At 45.7% G+C, this 21,389-nt stretch overlaps 1 protein-coding gene across 5 annotated transcripts in view; it reads right to left on the reverse strand.

The window, feature by feature from the left end:
- The window catches only part of Gramd1b (GRAM domain containing 1B), a 164,437-nt gene extending 146,943 nt beyond the window's left edge, over positions 1–17,494 (reverse strand). For 3 of the 5 annotated variants that reach the window (XM_031344601.1, XM_031344599.1, XM_031344598.1), the window contains exon 1: positions 16,538–17,056. In XM_031344601.1, coding sequence (XP_031200461.1) covers positions 16,538–16,914 — 377 coding nt within the window. In that variant the 5' untranslated portion in view covers positions 16,915–17,056. Of the gene's footprint in view, positions 1–15,920; positions 16,058–16,537 lie in introns of those variants that run through there. The other 2 variants (XM_031344611.1, XM_031344600.1) reach the window with 2 other exon arrangements.
- Between the last annotated feature and the right edge of the window lie 3,895 nt (positions 17,495–21,389).

A 21,389-nucleotide genomic window follows, 5' to 3' on the forward strand; every position in this document is an offset into this window, starting at 1 on the left:
AGAGGATCATGAAAGTTTACCCTTCTGTGTAAGATTAATGGCATCATAATAAGGTATTGTTCCCCCCCCACACATTTACTCTTATACCTTCTACCATGTACGGACATAGCAATCTTCTAGAGGACAAAGTTCAGAAGACTTGATCCTGGACGTCTCAGCCTCCAGAACTCTGGGAAAACAAACATCTGTCTTTATAAATTACCCATCCTCAGAGATTCTGTTATAACCCTATAAAATGAGTTAAGATTGTCATTATAGAAAGAAATCATTAAAGCCAGGAATGAATAAACGGTACTGAAGTTAGCATGCTTGCTTGAGGAGAAGTGTGAGACAGAAGGGGGAGAAAGGAGACATGGCGAGAAGAAGCCAGAGCCTTCCACGGGCCACCCTGCCATGGCAGATGGGTAGCACACTCACAGCACTCTGAAAATGAGGTTGGCATGGAGATTTCCCAGCTCTCACCAACAGATCAAAAATGGCAGCTCATAAATAATCAAGGCAACAGGAAACTACAGTAACCAGACCAGCACACTCTGGGGCCCACGGAGCACCACAAATGCCTTTACTTCATTAATTTTGTCTTTTAAAAAAAATGAAAAAGATACATATTCTGTCTGTTCCAGTCTCTGTTTTAAGATTTAGCATTTATTTAGTGCACATGTGTGTGTATAGCGCACGCACATGCGAGCTATAACATACATATGGAGGTCAAAGGATAACAGAATCAGTTGTCTTCGTCCATTATTTGGAGTCAGGGGACAGAACTTAGGCCCTCAGGCTTGGTGGAAAGGGCCTCCCACTAAGCCAGCTGAACAGACCCCTTTTACAATCTCATTGACACTGAGGACATTAAATAACCTGCCCAGGACTATAGAGAGAACCATCCAATCAATAGCACCAAAATCCCTATTTCCTATTGCTCCTGTTGGCCTCTATGCTGGGGACTCCTCATAGGAAGAACACATTTTCCTCCTGGCAAAGTCAAAAAGGAGGTTGCCTGACTACTGCGGGCTGTGGGACTCACAATACTATCCCATCCTGGCAAAAGTTGTGGTGGTTTGAGAGAGAACTGTCTCCCAGTCTCACGTGGTTGAACACTTGGTCACCAATTGGTGGCACTGTTTGGGGAGCCTCTGGAACCTTTGGAAGCAGAGCCTTGCTACTAGGGGAATATATCACTGTGTGGATAGAAGGGAGAAGTGCTGGGTTTATAGCCTCAGCCTATTTCCTGTTCTCACTCTTTCCTTTCTCTGTGTGAACGAAAGGTGATGAGCAAGTTCCTGTTTCCCTTCGGGTTGCTGTGCCTTCTCTGCCATCGCAGACTCTATCACCTCTGGAATCCTAAGGCAATATAAACCCTGTCTTTCTTAAACTGCTTTTGGTCATGGCTATTTTATCATAGCAACAGAAAAGAGATGAACGCAAACAGGATCCCAAGAAATAGAGGACAGCAGACACAAGTGACAGGAGATCTGAACTGTATCATCTCAGCCACTGACCAGCTATATGGTTCCGGATCTCTCAGTTCACAGTTAAAATGAACACCTCATCAATTTATCTAACATAGAGCATAAATAGTCAGTCAGTCAGTCAGTCAGTCAGTCAGTCAGTCTCTCTCTCTCTCTCTTTCCCTCTCTCTCTCCCTCTCTCTTTTTCTCCTTCTCTCTCTCCTTCCCTCTTTCTCTTTCTCCCCCCTCTCTTTTTCTCCTTCTCTTCCTCTCTCTCTCTCTCTCTCCTTCCCTCTCCCTCCCTCTGTCTCTCTCTGTCTCCCTCTTCCCTCTCTCCATTTCTCTCCATTTCTCTCTCTTTCTCTCTCTCTCCTTCCCTCTCCCTCCCTCTGTCTCTCTCTGTCTCCCTCTTCCCTCTCTCCATTTCTCTCTCTTTCTCTCTCTCTCCTTCCCTCTCTCTCCCTCTCTCTTTTTCTCCTTCTCTCTCTCCTTCCCTCTCTTTCTCTCTCCCCCTCTCTCTTTTTCTCTCTCTTTTTCTCCTCTCTCTCCTTCCCTCTATTTCTCTCTCCCCCTCTCTCTTTTTCTCTTTCTTTTTCTCCTTCTCTCTCTCCCCCCTCTTTCATTCTCTCTCCTTCCCTCTCCCTCCCTCTGTCTCTCTCTTTCTGTCTCCCTCTCTCCCTTTCTCTCTCTTTCTCTCTCTCTCCCTCCCTCTCTCCCTTTCTCTCTCCTTCCTTCTCTCTCCCTCCCTCTCTCCCTCCCTCTCTCCTTCCCTCTCTCCCTCTTTTCTTTGAGGCAGCATCTCATGTAGCCCAGGCTGACCTCCAACTTCCTATGTATCCAAGCATGAAGACCCCCCTGTCCCCATCTCCTGAGCCCTGGAGTCACAGGGGAGCACCACAACACTTGGCTTTACATGGTCTTGGGGTTCAACCCCAACCTTCATGTACACTAGACAAGCACTCTACCAACTGAGCTATATCTCCAGCCCCAAACCTGGGTGGGGAAGAAGCAGGTGACTGTGAGTGAAGCAAGGCAAAGTGGGGGGACATCAAAGGACCCTCCCTCCTCTCCTCTCTTGCCCAGCAGACCGCTTCCTTAGATTCATTTTCTTTTCTCGCTTTAGTCTGAATAAGATTTGCCTACTGGAATTATCTCTTCTAGATGTGAACTCCTCTATGGAAGGATGGCTGATAGCTCTCTCACTCCCACACACCAAGCACAAGGCCAGTCCCTGCAAATGTTCAACAAGTACTGGTTGAACTGTAAGAGTCACCTCTCTCAGGTTCTCTAATTTACACTTTAAAACAAATCTCTCTGACAGTGAAACAAAAGATGTGACAATAAACAAAGGCAGTTAGGAAGCTGACTGAAGAGGAGAGAAAGCACTCTATGTGTTCTTTGTTCTTATGAATTCTTGTGAATGGGCAGGTCACTTCCCCATGCAGAGCTGAAAAGTCTCCCAGGAGGTCTCCTGGGCCAGAGTCCAAAGACCTCCCTAGAAAAAACAAATTCATTAATTGGCATTACAAAGCCAGCACTTTTCTCGCAATTTGGAAAAAAATGGCCCTCATCACCAATAATAAGTCTCTCATGGAATATAAACTGTAATGGGCAGCAAGTACCCCTCTATCTCCCTCCACTGAAGGGGCACAAGGGAAAAATAGTCAAATGTATCATAAGGACTTTGTCTACATCTTAGGTAAAGCTTTCTTAAAAGTATAGCTTAAAACATAGACAGAAGCAATCAAGATAGATAATACAATCTGTTTTCCTTTTGTTTTGTTTTTTGTTTGTTTGTTTGTTTGTGGAGGTACAGAGTCGGAGGTCGATCTTCCCACATCAGACAGACATGGGTCACCATGGGCCTAGGTGTCAGGAGCTTGTCAGCACTTTAGCTAAGGGCTGTTTTCTGGAGAAGTTCCACCTGCTCAGAATAACCTTTATTGCTGCCATTCTATCCTACCCTGAGACTCACGAAAAAGGTCAAAAAGAGCCTCAGAGTGTAATGACCTAGCCTGGAACAATGTTAGCTAGGCCAAGCCGACTGCTTGGAGGTCAGCCTGGCTCTAGCTGACATGTTTCGGGGCAGAAGACCACAACAGAGGCCAAATGGTGTAAACACTTGGCAGGGCTCTTCTGTCTGCTTTGGTAAGGCTTCTCATCCTCCTGGCTTCTCCAGACACTGAGCTGTATGTACTATAATCATTTGTTCTCCCTCTTTAAAACCCCAGGACTCTCTAAAGAGATAGGTCTTTTGTTATTGATAATGAGAGCCTGGAATAGATAACCCTAGAACTGATGCTAATGAGCACAGCCTCAGTATTGGCCCAGTCTTTTCAGAAACCTGAGTGATTAAACATCAGCAGGATATGGACTGGTAGAGTGCTTGTTTAGCATAGAGAAGCCCTGGATTTGAGCTCCAGGACCACATCAACTGGGCACAGTTCCTGCAATCCTAGCACTCTGGAGTTAGAGGCAAGAGAATAAGAACTTCAATCTTATCCTCAACCGTGCGTTTGAGGCCAGCCTTGGCTACACAAGAACTTGTAGATGGAGGAGGAGAAGAAAGAGGAGAAGGAGGAGGAGAAGTCAGAAGAGAAGAAGGAGGAAGAGGAGGAGGAAGAGAAGGAGAAAGAGGAGGAAGAGGAGGAGGAAGAAGAGGAGGAGGGGGAGGAGAAGTCAGAAGAGGAGAAGGAAGAGGAGGAGGAGGAAGAGGAGAAGGAAAAGGAAGAAGAGGAAGAAGAGGAGGAAGAGGAAGAGGATGAGACACTGCTAAGAAAAAGATATGAGAGGTAGAATTTTAGATCAGTCTACTATCAGAAGAGAAGTGGAGGGTGGGAGGAGGCTGAAGATCAAAGTCGCAAAGACAACACAACTCCCTGAACAACCTGCTCAGGTTACTGAACTTGTGAAGGTTCTGGAAGGGTGTTGCACCTAAAAAGACTATGAGAGACCACCCACCCATCCTCAAGTTATATGTTCCTACCTGCACTCAATTCTATATACTCTATATACCTCTTCATCTACACTATTTACAATTAAAAAAAAACCAAAAACATAAATTAGGATCTTTGAACCCATGGTGCGGTTCAAAGCCTATAGTTGTTGGGTCAAAATAAGTGGCCTGACTTGGAATTAGCATTGGAAATAGACATGACAGTAAAACAAAGAAGAACAAAGGAGGAGAGAGTCCCAATAGTCCTTTCAACAGGATGTAAATCTTTAAAGGGACAGGAGGAAAAGGAATGAATAAAATAGTCATTAATGAGGTTGAAGCAAAGGTGTGAACACAACTCTCAAAGGCTGGTCTTCTGCTTTAGCTGAACAGCTTTTAAAGTTTGGAGAAATATTAAAACTCTGAGACTTCCTTGGGCCATATAAGAGCAATACTGAGAGTGATCTAGACCAGGACAGGGATTGAGCTAATGGCCCTTCCAATGATGACATAGTGTGCACAGAAATGGAGAAGAATGGCCTCTGAGAGAAAGAAACCAAATGTTTCATGATAAAGTTGGTCTAGTATTACCAATTACATCAGGAGCAGGCAGGCATGTTAATGAAGGCAAAGATGACCCTTAGACAACCTCCCCAGAAGCCTTAAGGTTTTCGTTCAGTAAAGAGTTAAACGTCCGAAGTGCTGGGAAGTAAGGCTTTGATCCAGGAGCTCCACATTCTGTAGCATCCAACTAGCCAAACTCCACTGAGGGTAACTAGTACGAGAGAACATCAGCTTGTAAGGGAAAATACATTTTAAAGGTTAGAATGTATAAAGAGGTCTCATGAACCTCTTTATACAAAAAAAGAAAAAGGTTTGTCAAATTCTGTCTGCCTGGGAAACATTTGCTTTGCTGAGAATGGTAAAAAACAAACCCCTTGTTAACTTCCTAGTGACAGCTATAATTGGTGAGCACAGATTGATGATATTAAACTAAAACCCTGTAGGAGAATCGGTATGTTCCAGAGAGGCTTTAAGTGAGGTAGTTGATCTGTTCTACCTGATTGTGTTCTACATGTAGACCTCCTGAAGACCAAGTAAGGCTTCTCACACCTCATGCTATGAAGTCGAAGGCATGGGACTCTGTCCTTTGAGCAATACGCACTGGATCCAGACTGCCCATATGACAAGGGAGTGTTTCTATGGACAAATGGCCTCCAGGGTGTCTTTGTGCTGTTCCTAGACTAGACTTGAGCAAAGGCCCATGGGAAGGGACATTGCAGAGGAGGTTACAGAACTCAAATGGCTTAGTCAAGATCAGATGACTGCCTGAAGCCTCCAAGAAGAGATATGAGCAGGGCGCCTCTCCCCTCACCCTGACAGACTCTAGAACTACAAGAAAGGCTACTAGGCCTATCACCACTCGGGCAGTGCCCTATACATGGCTCTCACCCCATTAACAAAGACCTGTTGCCACTGGGCATTGCTGTCTCAAGAAGAACAGATAACATCCCGTTCAAAGAATTCAACAGTGGTGTCTATCTCCTGTGCTTAGGTCACTGGCCTGGCCTCTGGTCAATCAAAAAGGCAATAGAACTTAACCTAATGAAGAAAAGGATGACTGCTGGGCAGTGGTGGCGCACACCTTTAATCCCAGCACTTGGGAAGCAGAGGCAGGCAGATTTCTGAGTTCGAGCCCAGCCTGGTCTACAGAGTGAGTTCCAGGACAGCCAGGGCTACACAGAAAAACCCTGTCTCGAAAAAAAAAAAAAGAAAAAGAAAAAGAAAAAGAAAAAACGATGATTATACAGGCCACAAACCTATGGAAACCACTATGGGGATTTGCAAGGTTATTAAAGTAGAATACTTTGATGCCATCAGAAGAACCCGTCCAGGTTCAGATGGTACCTAGACTCAAACAAGTATTATGTGCGTTCATCTACGGCTGCCCCCTGGATCCATGAAATAAGTAGACACGGTGATGTTGCAACAATGCAGGGATGGAATGAGCCTATTCCAGGCCCCATAATGTGAACAACAGAGACTGAGATTGCAGATGGTTTATGTAGCAGCATCCTATAGAGAAAGGCGGTGCACGTAGTTGGCAAAGCCAGTTAATGCTGACAGCCGTAGAGAGCTTCTAATGGGTCTCCTCAGGAATAGGCACTGCTTTTTGACTCTGGAGCACGTAACTGCTGGAAGATGCAAATGCCCACAGTGCCACGAAAGGACTGACACAGAAGACCCTGTACCGATTGGGAAGACCAATCACCATTTATTCAAAACAGGGAACACACCTAGCAGCCCATAGTATCCAACAGTTAGAAGGGGAAGATTACCTTCAGAGCAGTGGGTTTATAGAGAAACGGATCATGAATCTGTGCCTTCAGTCAACAAAATAGGAACGAAGGGAACATTCCCACCAGGTAGGGTGTGTTCTTTTAGGGCAGACCTCAGAGAGGAAGGCAGGGAGGAATGCTGGCTTGGTAATTCGCTTTCTAGTGCCAGAACAGAATAAACAAGCCTGGGTAATTAAGAAGGCCAGAGGATGATTTGCGTCTTGGCTACAGAGGCACCATGGCAGCACACGCTGCTAAGGGTCTTTCGAATGCTTCCTTACAGGTGGAAGGGGCTCCACAAGGTGAGACAGTAAGCAGCCTAGCTTTGGTGTCTACTCTTCTTATAAAGTCATCGGCGGCTTCATGAGGGTGGTGGGCTGGAACTCACAATAACATTGACATGAATTTGGGGGGTCAAGATATATACATAAATTCTGAGCATTCACAGTCAAACCATAGCAGATGTCATTGGAGCTAGGAGTTAAACCCAGGCCATATAACCACACTACACCCCAGAGCTACTCGCCCATAGCTCTCCTTTTCTTTCATCTTTCCTCTTTTATCCTCATACAGTCTCAACTTCCCCTACCTGATAAAGAAGTCATATATATGGAGCTAAGTGTGGTGGTATACACCTTTAATCCCAGCTCTTAAAAGGCAGAGTTCGAGGCCAACCTGATCTACATAGTGAGTTCCAAAACAGCCTAGAGCTATATACTAGAGACACCCGTCACAAAGGAGGAGGAGAAGCAGTAGGCTCATGGTCAGGACGGAAACGCCATGTGCTGGAAGCATGGCTAGTTCCAATGTAAAAAACTGTCCCTTTAGAACCATTGTCAAAATTCCTACAGATCTCATGGGGCAGGCTGTGCACACTTATCTAACACTACTGAGGTTAAGATTCAATGCAGCTGGGGCTAGAAAGACGACTCAGTGGTTAAGACAGCTTGCTGTTCCTGCAGAGGACCACAATTTTGTTTCCAGCACCCACAAGCCACCTCAGATAGCCCACAACTTCCTATAATTCCAGTTTCAAGATATGCAATACCCTCTTCTGGCTTTTGCAGGCATCCAAACCATATGTCCATACATACATTTGCATGAGCACACACACACACACACACACACACAGAGAGAGAGAGAGAGAGAGAGAGAGAGAGAGAGAGAGAGAGAGAGAGAGAGAGAGAGAAGTAAATTTAACCAGGACTGAGGATATAGCTCAGTAGTCTTCAATCTAGATGGCCCTGGGTTCTAATCTCAGCACCATGAAAAAATGGGACATAGCGATACATGCACCAGGGAGATTGAGACAAGAGGATCAGAAGTTCAAAGTTATTCTCAGTTACATAATGAGTTCAAAGCCAGCCCCGGATACATGAAACTGTGGCTCAAACAACAATAAATGCAGCTGTGTTGCCTATTATTTAAGATGCCCCCCCCCCCAGTCACTCCTCCTCCTCCAAATGGGAGACACAGGAGAAGAACCTCTTGACTGGCACTACAGCCAGAAGTCTGGATCAACATGATGACTGAACCCAACGCTCCTTCCACAGGTGAAAACCTTCAGGCACAGTTGGAGAAGAAGGAATAGTGCCAGAGAGAGAAAATGAATGATGGGGCTTTATGATGATGTTAATTCAAGACTACACCAGCCACCTAACAGAAGCTCAAGCAAAGGGGTCACCCCTGTGTTCAGTTCACTCATGCCAGATACTTGAAAAGGCAAAGGTTTACCTTGCTGAGGCTACTCCTGCCCTTGGAGTCTGTCAAGTCAAGCAGAAAACTGCAAATGTGCATGGCCTCCACTGGGAGATGTTTCCAATGACACAATGCTGAACTCACTAGGCTAGTTACTACTGACTGTATGGGCTTCTGGAAATGTGCCACTGGCTCTGAACTGCTGCAGTGGTCTTATAAGAAAACCTTGAGGCAAACTCAAGGCATGTGCGGCTTTTGTCCCAGGTTCTAGTCAAGGCTGTCTGAAAACCCACAGAATCAGCAGTGAGTGTCTTTTATGACCATGTGCCCCACCTCGATACACCTAAGTTTATTACAATGAGGGATTCATAACTCCCAAAGCCCCCCAATGGAAAAACTGAACAAGAAAAGAAGAATACCAGGAAACAATACAGCAAATACAGCACTGAGAGTCAAGATTATAAACTGTTTCCTACTTCCTACTACCCTAAATTTTACAATTAGCTAGTTATTTTATTAGACTGGTTATGATGGTTGACTTTCAATAGTATTTAAAAATGACCTCTTTTACAACAACAAGCTTGAAGACCCTTGTGGAGCTTTTAAAAAATGTGCCACTAAGCTGCACAGAATGACAAACATCTGTATAGCATTTTCTAGGCTGAGGTAGGAGGGCTGTGAATGTGAGTGTGAGACCAGTCTGAATAACATAGTCAAGGCCATTAGGGCTACAAAACAAGGCCCTATCTGAAAAAAAGGTAGATAGGTAGGTAAGTAGGTAGGTAGATAGATAGATAGATAGATAGATAGATAGATAGATAGATAGATAGATAGATAGGTTGAGTAAGAGCTAGGTGATTAGTACATTCTGCTGTAATCCCAGCACTCAGGAAGTGAAGCCTAGGATATCAGGAGTCCTCAGTTACCTAGCATTTTCAAAGCTAGCCTAGGCTACAATAGACCCTGTCTGAAACAAACAAAACGTGTCAGTAAACTAACCATCCATTGTCCTGCTGCATTTTCCTCATCATTCGGACAAATCTTGCTGTGGTCACTATTTGACTCGTTTCTTTGTTTCTTTGTTGCTGTAGCAAACTACCTGCAGCGGGCTATTGTTAATTTTTAAACATTCACATTTTGTTCACATTTTTTAAGGTTCAAGGGCTCACACCCAGCAGAATCCAAAGGTAGCAGAGTATCACAATATGGAGAGATGAAGAGAGCTAGGGCTTGTTTTATGCCCTTCCTTCTGAGATAGCAGCCAGGATTCAACCATTGGGGCGCTATGGAAGTGACCTGCATACCTCATTAGACTATACCCAAACTGGGCCCACAGACAAATTCTTTACCATGGTTGAAAAACAGAGTGAGGAAAGAGCTTGTTATCTTTCTCATTCCTTCTCTCTGCCTCATCATTTCATGGCTAAACTCGATAACCAGGAACAGCAAAACAGCAAACAACTGTAGTCAGACCTCAAGGCAGAGGAGAGGCTCTAGGCCCGGGGTTGGCTTGACTGGACCAATGTGCTATCAGGAAGAGGCCCTAAAAAGAACCTGATGCTCTAGAGATGCCAGAGTCAATTAGGGGCTGACCACGATTTCAGGCCACAGGTCTGAGACTCAGCTTTCAAGCCACCATGGCTTGTCAGGTCACCTTTTTTTTTTTTTTTTTTTTTTTTTTTTTTTTCATTTTTTAAATTTCATCTTCAGATGAGGTCTGAACAGCGTGAGTCTTGGTCCTGTCAGAGAATGCACAGGAAGCAGAGAGATCTTCACACCATCTGACTAAGAACAAAACTCTTTGGGGGTCTCCAGAGAAATACCCCAAGGACTTTTCTTTTAATCACTGTCTTCTACCAACAGCCTTAGCTATGCATAGACACTTTTAAACTATGTAACTTAACTAAAAAAAAAAATCTAGAAACACAATTGAAAACATCTGAAATCAATATTACCCCACTAATTTATTTACCTATTTATTTATGTATTCTCTTATTTATTTTTGAGGTACGGGAGATTGAACCTATAGCCTCAGGCCTGCTAAGCAGGCTCTCTACCACTGAGCTACACCACCAGCTCAATACTGCCTCTAGAAGTGACGTGGCTGCCATTGGGAACATGGGGTGGCAGGCCCTTGTCTTGACAGCTCTTTTCAACAGCTCAAAGCATCTGCATCCTATCTCCTTTCTCCCACTGGAGGTAGAGGCCAGGTTTGATTTTTCATTCTGTATTCGGGAGAGAGGTTTTAACCCTTTCCCCAGAGAGAAGGAAACCTCCTCCATCTCTAAAGTTGTTGGGCACCCAAAAATAATTACAACCTATGTCCTCCTTCATACCATAGACACAGCAGCCTGGTAAGTCACACACAGCTTTGGTCTGTAAGGGAGAGATCCTTAGAAGACAATGGTGCCAGGAAAACCTCTCAGTCTACCTAAAGCCCTTTGTACACACAGCAGCCCAGCAACCATGTCCGGCATCTAAACACCTGCTCCAGAGTTGGCAGCTTACTCACTAGGGTCAGAAAGAAAATTCCCCACTGGCAGCTTTTTAGCCATTCAGGCGCCTTAATGAAAACTGAGCACACCAGAAGCAACCATCAGTGACTAGCCTAGCAACTGGGGGATACACAGTATCTAGGAGGAACTAACCAAGAGGGGGTGGGATTTATCACTGGTTACTCTGCTCCACTCGCATCCTGGTTTCCTGTAATTGGCTGAGCGCATAACCACATGGAAACTCCAGAAATACCAACTCCCACAGAGGAACCTGGCCAGCGTAAATCAGCCCACGGGGCTCTGTCTCCACGTATCGGTTTCCACAAACTATTTTAATCTAGAAACCACATCTATAGGCAAAGGCAGGAGGCTGCTTCTTCTGGGGGAGTCCACCTAAGCTATCATTGTCACCCACACACAGCTGTGCTTCCCACACATCCCCCCTCCACCCCAAACTGGCTCAGCAGCTTCCCCTGCCTTGTGAATACCCATCTTGCACAAGCAACTCCTCCACACCTACACCTTCTCAAGCATGCGAGGCCGGTAGCACAGAACTGAACAGAACTCAGCATTGGCACAAACACATAGATCACCTCCTAGCCTTGCTCTTGTTAGACCAGAAACAAGTTTATCTCTCCTACCGCAGCCTCTTCCCCCATGAAGCCTACCTCACGGGTTTGTCATGAGGATTAACAGTGATCGTGTATTTAAAACACTTAGCAGGAAACTTGGCACAAAATAAGACTCACTCCCAGCCTCAAGGAATTATGGGACTGGTAGAAGACTTCGCTTTTTAACCCTATCCTGAGTTGACTGCTCACATTGTACGCTACCCATTCACAGTCCCTTTGCATGAATTTGTTGCTTTGTGTTAAGAGGGATGTGAATTTCTTTCTCTCTACCACACAGAGCAGGGCTCAATAGATGACTATATAAAGAATAATCAAGTAGAGGCTGATTGAGTAGAAGTCTGGATAAACAAACTCGCCCTGCTCCCTGCAAATTGCCTGAAGTTTGAAGCAAATCTTCCTCCTACTGTCAGAGAAATCAATGGAGAATGAAGATAAACATGTCAAAGATCTATACCTGCAAACTGCCAACCAGCCAGGCCAGCACCACGGAGTTACCCTAACACACCAGGTTGGGCAGAATTGGTGGGAACCATTACTAAAGGTCAGATGTGAAGCCAAACAAAAACGTTATTCTCTAGTTGCTAGCCTGCTAGCCTGGGAGCAGCTGCTATGGGGTAGGGATGTCCCATATAGAAAGGGGTACAGGGTGGCTGAGTGAGAGGTGGTCTAGAACGTCATAGTTAGGATTGTGTCCAAGAGAGACAAGCAAGGAAATTCTTCTGTGTTCCTCAGAAAGACAGGCTGCAGTTTCACACGGCCCAATTCACTTGCCCCTTGTCAGCTTGCTTTCTCCTTTCATAAGATACACCTTGGGAGACATGGCATTGCCTGATTTCCAATTTTCTCTCAGAATTCAGGAGGCCATAGAGAGACCCTTATCCTCTCAGTGTGTTTTTTTCAAACCACTACCATAACCATTTCTGACCAAGAGATTTGGGAACATATGCGATCATTAATGATTTTCTTCCTATTTTATTGTTGGTGGTGGTTTGTGACAGTGCTAATTCAAAGAGCTTGTCTCATCAAGTTCTTCATTGTTCAGAACCTGCACGTGTTCCCCACTGAGCTGATTCCACTTTGTATAGGAAGAAACTAAAGCCAGTTGTGATATACACTTGTAATCTCAGCATTTGGGAGTAGAGGCAAGAAGAACAATAGTCCAAGGCAAGCTTGGATCCACAAGACTCTGCCTAAATAAGTAAGTACGTGAATGAATGAATAAATAAAACTATCTAGGCTGGAGGATTTCGTTATATCAACAGAAAACAGTATGATAGTCATCCACTTTCCATCTTCAATACATATTTGGTCTTTTAAATTTCAGCTCTCTATTAAAAAAAAGCAGATTAGTGGATATCTAAAGTTGGTGATCCAGTTGGGGGCTTATGGATGCTAACTAAGGGGTATGGCTGTCTGAGAGTCAGCCTCTTTCTCTCTCTCTCTCTCTCTCTCCCCTTGTGTGTGTGTGTGTGTGTGTGTGTGCATGCGTGCGCTGATAAAGGGTGTTTTAAAATTAACTGTGGGGATGCACGTATGAATCGGTCACTATAAAAATTGGATTAAATACCTCCTTTCATCCTGTTATTAAATACTTTTTTTTTTTTTTTGGTTTTTGAGACAGGGTTTCTCTGTATAGCCCTGGCTGTCCTGGGATTCACTTTGTAGACCAGGCTGGCCTCGAACTCAGAAATCCACCTGCCTCTGCCTCCCCAAGTGCTGGGACTAAAGGCGTGCGCCACCACCGCCCAGCTGTTATTAAATACTTTATCCCACAGGTCACAGTACTTCTGCAAGTACACTACTACTGAGCTAGACTCTGAGCTTCAAACACAGTAGGATGAAGGCTGTGTGGTATCTAAATCATAGTTCAATAACTCTATCTTATAAACCTCAGCTCTGGACATACTTTCCCCCTAAAAAGTCCTCAGACTTGTGAATCAGGAGAATTTCACTTCAGAAAGAGGAAATGGACTTAGTCATTACAAGGTATTTCACCCATGAACATCCATGGGTCACCACAAGAGGGCAGGTACTAGATAGTGAAAACACAGGGTGGATAAGGGTGGGCGAGTAGACCACGGTTCTGGTTTTTTGTTTGAGTTTGGCTCCGATTTTGTATTGGTTATTTTGTATGTTTAGGATACAGCATCAATTAGCCCAGACTGGTGTCAAATTCACTATATAGGCAAGGATCACCTATGTTCTCAGCTCAGTCTGCCTTTTTGTACATATACAGTTGGCCTTCTGTATCTTCAAGTTCTGTATCTCCAGATCCAATGAATTACAGATAGAAAGAATCCAGAAAAACTATACTGAACACGTGTAGACTTTATTTTAGACTAGATCTCACTAGATCTTTATCTTAATCCAGGCTGGCCCTGTGTTACCAATCATCCTGTTTCAGCTCCCCCCCCCCACCCGCACAAATTACAGACGTGTACCTCTATGCACATATGAAACAGACTTCATGTCCTTATCCTTGTTCTCTAAATAATACTGAATAGCAGTTCTTCAGATAGCATTTGCATTATGCTCGGTATTAGAAGATACCCAGAGAGGATTTAAAATGTATGAGAACATAGGCCATCAGGATGAATCAGTGGACAAAGACACTTACTAGCGAGCCTAAAGACTTGAGTTTAATTCCTGGAATCTGCATAGTTTGAGGAGAGAATCAATTCCCGAAGATTATCCTCTGACCTCCACATACTAACACACACACACACACACACACACACACACACACACACATACACACACACAAAGTGAAAAATTACATCTGTGGGAAAATATGTATGGGCTAAGCAAATAATATGCCACTTTCTGTAAGGAACTTGGTGACCTCAGAAAGCCCTGGAGCCAACCTCCATGGATACCAGGGGATCATATCATATCATACCAAGGGATGGAAGATGCTCATTCTCTTCCAACCCAATAAACAAGAACATAAAAGAACTGTCTTGAGTTATACTCAGGAGGTAAAATAAACTTCCCTTTTTCAATACTATCCTCCCCACATCAATCACAACAAAAAAATATCCTACCATACCTTTAAGTAACTCTCAAAATCAGAAATATGTTCCTTACATTTCCTCAGCTCCATTAACCACCAATGCAAGACACCATTTTGTCTTCCATATTTGTGGCAGAATTTCAATGCCTCTTTCAGGGTCTCTCACATTTGAGGAAAAAGTACCCGAGGCATGGTTTAGTTGAAGATTAGCCCCTACCAGTCCTCACTTCCCCGTGTTCTGTGGAAAAGGAAATAGAGTTGAGTGTTGGAAAAGAAAGACCTGTTCCCCCCAAGGTCTATAACTGGGAGAACCTGTACAGCCATTGCAGACAGGAAAGACATCCCATAGTGAATCCATGGGAGAAGCCAAGAAGACTCAGGAGGGTCACTTCCTGCATACCCCCGCCCAGGTCCTAGGTACCTCCACAAAGACACATCACATGCTTGTTTCTTTTGATTTTTGGCCATATGTTTCTTTAAGTCCATCATATGAGCCTGACCCCATACACACTTCACTGCTTTCTTTTGTTTTTTTCCTATCTGCATTTGTCATAATTTGAGCCCCTCCCTCCCAGGCCTTCTCCTTTGTCTCCAAGCTTGCCTTTTCTTGTACAATCACTACAGATGACAGAGTGTAAATCTTCCAATGGCTCCATCTCTTTAATGTGAATGGAAACTTGCGTGTCTCAACGGCTTTCGTTATATGATTAGTTGGTTTGGATTTGGTTTGGTTTGGTTTCATTTAGGTTTGGGTTTTTACTTTTTATTTATTTATTTATTTTTTGGTCTCTGGGTTTTTAAGAGGTCAGTCTTTCCATATAACCCTCGCATATCTCAGATTCCAAGGATCTTCCTCTTCTTCTTCCCAAGTTCTAGGACTATAAGCAGGTGCCACACAGCTTTATTTTATTTTATCTTGGAAGTGCTAGAGGCACCTTGTGCTAAGCAAACTGTTTTTATTTGTACAACCATCCCATCATGTGTAGCTTCCACACCCCTTCATACCCTGAAGACCCTTCTCAAGATTCCCACACTTGCTGGTGCCACACTTGAGCTTTTGACACCACTCAATAAATGCTTCCCAAATGAAAATGAACAAAAGTGAACTGATAGGGTGAATGAATTCCCATTAGTGATCCATGACTTAGTTACTACCAACAACAATAACAGCAACGCCCCCTCCAATAGTACAAATGTCTGCTAATGGTCATACCCCGAGTCCAGAGGTAAATGGAGGAGGGGACATGGTATCCATGAGTAGTGGGGACTCCATGCCACCATGGGCAACTTCCTGAAGCAACACACACACACACACACACACACACACACACACACACACACACACAAAATTACCCTGTGAGCTTCATGCCAGTTCTTGGATGTGGACAGCTAACATCTCCTTTGCAAAACTGGAGCTGGCATGGTGATGCATCTACGATGTGGTAGAAAACGTGAAAACTTCACCTCTACAAAGGCAACATGGACCTGTACGGGCATCTTAGTGTAGGAAAAACATGGCAAAAAGTGAAATGGAATTCGGAAGCCCATGTGGAGGCGCCACTTAAACTTCTATCACTAGTCTTCCTGACACCTCCACCTGTACAATGGAATCATAGCACTATTTACCTAATTTCTCCAAATTCCACCCTCAGGGTGAAGCACTCACCACAGACAGTAGTCTGCGCATAGTGAGAGTTTAACAAATACTAACTGGTAGCACTGTATTGGTCATTTTGCTATGAGGATGAAGAAATGAAACGCAGCATGAACTTATGTCAAACACATCAAGTAAAGTTCCTAGTGCTGGGCGGTGTGCTAGCCCCGGTACCCTGGCAGTGCCTGAAGACGCCAAAGTGACGCGATAAGCTCCAGCTTTGGTCCCGGAAGTTTCCACCAGAATGCCCTAGGGTCCTAGACGGCCCTTGGGAGGGGCGAGAGGTTCAGGGGAAGACTGCTGGAAGAGAAACGGGAACCTACCTGCTCTCACTGCACTCCTTCCGCTCCCTCACCCTCAGCCACTTGCGGAGCAGGAAGCGTTTTCTGCGCGGGGACGCGCTGGGTGTGGAGCAGTTAGACCACGGGGTGTCCTCGTCGCTGGAGGGCGTAATCTCAATGGACGGCAGTTGCAGGAACTCCTTGCCGGGGGCCAAGACGCCGGGTAGGTCCGGGGCTACCAGCCCCGCCTCCAGGCTTTGCTCCTGCACGTTCTTCATCCGGCGCATCTTAAAGCGCCGGCGGCGGAGCGTGGGGGTGGACGAGCTGGACCACACCGCGCTGCCCTCGGGCGCGCCCTGAGGCTCTGGCACCTGCAGGGCGGGCAGCTGCAGGTTCTCCATCATGTTGGCCGCCGGCATCGGGGTCCCTGGCCGCTGCCCCGTGCCCTCCGCCTGCAGCCTGGCTCGAGGCTCCCTCTCTCGGCTCCCTACCCCGGGGCCCGTGGCACTATCCCCCTCTCACGTTCAGCGGGCGGCTCGAGTCTGCCAGTAGATCAAGTTCCTTTTCCTGGAGCGCCGCGAGGAGGGGACTGAAGGGGACGCCGCCTCCCGCGGTCTAGAACTTTAAGAAGCGCTCTTCCTCCCTCAGTCTGACGAGGAAGAGGCGACCCGGGACGTAGTGACAGTCGCCTGCCAAGCCTTGCCACTCGGCTGCCCTCCTGGGGCTCCCCTTCGCGTGCCCGCGTGTTTGTCTTCCGTTGCGCGCCCGCTCGCTCGTTCGCTCGCTCGCACTGGCGGTGTCTCTGCCTTAGCGGGACTCGGCGGCCCCGGACCCCAGGGAGCTGCGCAGCAAACTCTCAGTGGTTTGCGTTCAGCAGACTGCGTTGGGGAGCCGGCTTGGCACTGCAGGAGAGTGGAGGGCTGGAAGAAGAGGCGGTGGTAGGAGGGAGAGGAAAGAGAGAGAGAGAGCAAGGGAGATACTAGATAAAAACAAAAAAAAAAAGGAGCAGGAGGTGGAGCTGGGGGCTGAGGAGGGAGTGGGTTGCTATCCTGAAAGGACACGCACAAGCAGCGACAGCCGTGTAACTGTACACGGAATCCCTTGGGGAGGGACTATATACCTCTGAGTCGAGGCTGCTCCAATCAGCCTAATGAAATAGGAGCACAATCCAAACTTTCTCAGGGCAACGATTGGCTAAGCAGCTCTGGTTAGCAAAACTCCCTGCTTTTTCCTGGGGGAGGGGAATCAATGGATTTAGCCCTCCCTCTCAGACCACCCAAGATACAGGGTTGAAGGAAAACTGGGTGACTTTTCAGCCAAATCTCTCTCCTCCTAAGAAATGTGTATTCTCTAAGTTGTTTGGAGTGCTGACCAGGAAGACAGGGCATAGTCAGAAGGAAAATGGAAGTTTCCTGAAGGCTGCTTCCAAAATGGCAAGCTGGGAAGAAAAGACAGTTCTGTAGAATAAGCTGAGGACACCAAACACGGACACAAAGAAAAGACAGACGATAGGGTGGAAAGACACAGGACACACAGGACCAGTAAGGGAAAGATACTGGATACGTGGTGTGTGACCTGGCCAAAACTATAGCCCCATTATAAGTGAAAGGAACAGAGACTGAAAGAGGTAAGCTGGTGCACCCTCAGAGACTCCAGGGAGTTAAGTGCATCCCTGAGACTGTATGATGCTGCTTCAGCTTGCTGGGGAATGAGCTGGGTTACACGGTTCACTGTGGCCACAGACCTCTAAACAGATATATGGAATAGTCCTGCCCAGTATATCAGTGTGCTATATCATCACCCTGCTAGAAGCAGGTGTACCCTGAGAGGTGGGACATCTGTCGTCGGAGTGATTTGCTTTATGAAGACATTCTTTGTTGGACTGAGCCCTACTAGGGTACAGGCTTAATACTCAACAACCTCACTGCCACCCCCAAACAAGGAGTTTGCCTCTTCAGTGGGAGACCATAAGGAACAACAGAGAGCCCACCACAAGGTCCACAGTCTGGCCCATTCTCTTTGCTACTATTTGTTAGTCCAAGTTTCCCTTTGGAGGAATAAAAACCACATCCTTAAAGGTCATAAGACTCTATTTCAAGCCTGGTGGTGGTGGTGGTAGTGCACACTTTTAGTTCTAGCACTGGAAAAGCAGAGGCAGGCAGATCTCTGTGAGTTTGAGGCCAGCCTGGTCTACAGAGGGAGCTCAAGCACAGCCAGGACTAGACAGGGAGAGAGAAAACACACACACACACACACACACACAATTTAAAATAGCATACATCCCTACAGGTCAATAAGACATCTGAGGTAACAGCTGTCTGTCATGTCCTGCATTGACACATGGGGAAGCTTAAGACATCCTGACATTACACAACCTCCTTGAAGCTGTGAATAAAAAGGAAGTGCATCTGGTGAAGGGCCAGGGCCTGGTTCACCCTAAGCCTAAGCAATTCCAGAGTATCCCTTTCCTGACCCTTCATATCCGGCTGCTGGCTTGCACAGGCATGATTCGGTACCACTCTATTTTAACTCTTGGTGGCAGAGGAAGGAGAAATCTCTTGCCATCAGGTGTCAGGCCTGGCAAAGAACTGAAAAGCTCTTCTGGCTTGGACCAGGAGGCTGGGCTGTGTCTCTTAACTTCAGAATCGGTCAGGGATCTACATAGTTTGTTCACTGTCTTAGATCTTCTCCTTGGAGGAACACTTTGCCGGAGGATCTGACAGCTTCCCAAAGAACCTGTCTCTTAGATGGGCTGTTAATATAAGAGACCAGAGTCTCCCATGCTCAAGGAAAGCAGGGCATTACCAGTTGTTTGGAGGACAAAAACAAATTTGACAAATAATTTAAAGAAAGAAACGGTAACACACACACACACTTGCCATAGGCCTTCTGAATCTAAATGCATAGCCTCAAAATGAAGACAGGCCACCAACTTCCTCTTCCCATTCACTTCAGATAGGTGTTCCACCCATGAGTCTAGACCTAAAATCTTCTAATATTTAATTTAAGCTTCAGGCACAGAAGTGGTCGAGAATTGATGCTTTCCCCTGGCCTAAGGGAAAAACCTCAGCCAGACCAAATCTAGAATGGTCTCACATGCAGATCCCAGGAGCATCCCTCATCCTTGCCTGACCTTGTCCTTCACTCACCTGTAGCCTCGGTTTTTCTTAAAGCTTTAACCTTTACAGCCATCAAATCCCCAATCAAAATAAGGAGTTCAAGTTTATCCTCACTTACAAAACAAGTCTGAGGCCAGCCTGAGCTAGGTCTCTCTCTCTTTCTTTCCCTCTCTCTCCCCCTCCCCCACATATACACACAGGGGAGAGACAGAGAAAGAGAAAGAGAGGAAAAGAAAGCAAATGCAAACAAACAAAAAGAAAATCAAAACCACACACATGCACACCGGCCACCACAGCTGTTTCTGTTTACTATAGAACACAGATAGTTGCAACTGCCAGCAGATAGCCCTTCTAAGCTCCTCAGAAAGAACCAAATGTCTTTTCCTTTGAACCCTTTCAATATGCTTTTGATTTGCTTGTGACCTTTAGAACTTGTAAAAAGGTTTTCATACATCACATTTCACCTTCCTAGTGACTTTAGGACTAAGGTAACAGAGGTTACTACCCTCTTCTTGCAATCATGAAAGTGGAGCGGAGCTGCAGAAACTTCTCCAAGGATTCCCATGAATGACAATGACTAATACAGCAAGGCCAGCATCAGACCTTCAGAAAGCAAGGCAGAGTCCAGCAAAATCATATACTCTGCAAGAAAATAGTTCCCTGATAGTTCTGGACTGCAGCTGTTCAGCTGCAACAGCTGTTTTACAAGGAGGCAAAAGAGGCCAAATTGGAGGAGGGGGCAGCTTCCCAAAGCAGCTGATGGAGGAGGGTGTCATGGCCAAAGAGTGCCTACAACTAACTCCCTTTCAGACTTATGCTCTCCCCTTCCCCCATTCCCCTTCTCTCCTGTCAGCTCTACTAACACCTCAGTTCTCTGGGAAACTGACTTCATCTCTTTGTGTTAGGGGGTAGGGGCTGCAGACAGGTGGTGTTCAGAATGTTCCAACCCCCAACCTCCAACCCCACATCTAGGCCTCCAATTTGAAATGAATGGATCTCATATTACCAAGAGACTGTTGTTTATTCTCAGCTGTGCAGGCTCTCCTTTCCTATTGACACAAGACACCCAACACCTGTCTACTACTTCTGGAGACTCGCAATGACTTAGTCTATTATGCAGAAAACCTAACTAACAGCTTTGAGATCGACTGTCTCCTGAGCACACACTTATATTCATAAGCTGTGAAAACTTGCAGTCACCCACCAGCCCAGTAAGGCAGAGACAGTCCCTCCCACACTGCAGAAGTGCATGGGCAAGGGCAAACTAGGAATATATGAATGGAGTTTGCAGCTTGCGGGAAAACTGGAGATGTGGACAGAAACATAGCAGCAGATGCTGTGACTGTGGGCAGATAGTTCCCTATTTTTAATCAATGAGCACTTTGTGCAAAGGGCAGTATGGGGGACTCATGTTCAATGACAAGCATTTACCCAAGGTTAAGGCTGGTTAAAGACTGTAATGCATGGTCAAGACTAGTTAGAAGTAGTTTTCTCCTTAGTCCTTTAGAAGGTAAGCAGAGCCTAGTTAGAAGCCATGGAAGAAAACAGATTGTCCTTAAAGGCCCATAGCCATCCTACCAGTCTGAATATCTGAGGCTCAGGTTTTCCAGTTTAAAACAAAAGCAATTTGAGCACTTGGCTCATTCCTATAATCCCAATTCCAGGCTCTCTGGGGAGGCTGAGACAGGAGAATTCATAGTTCAGGTCCAGCCTGACCTATATAGAAAGATCTTAGCTCAAGAATTAAATTAATTGAAATCATTGGCTTATGACCC

Source organism: Mastomys coucha, unplaced genomic scaffold (assembly GCF_008632895.1).
Source record: "Mastomys coucha isolate ucsf_1 unplaced genomic scaffold, UCSF_Mcou_1 pScaffold23, whole genome shotgun sequence".
Classification (NCBI taxonomy): Eukaryota; Metazoa; Chordata; class Mammalia; order Rodentia; family Muridae; genus Mastomys; species Mastomys coucha.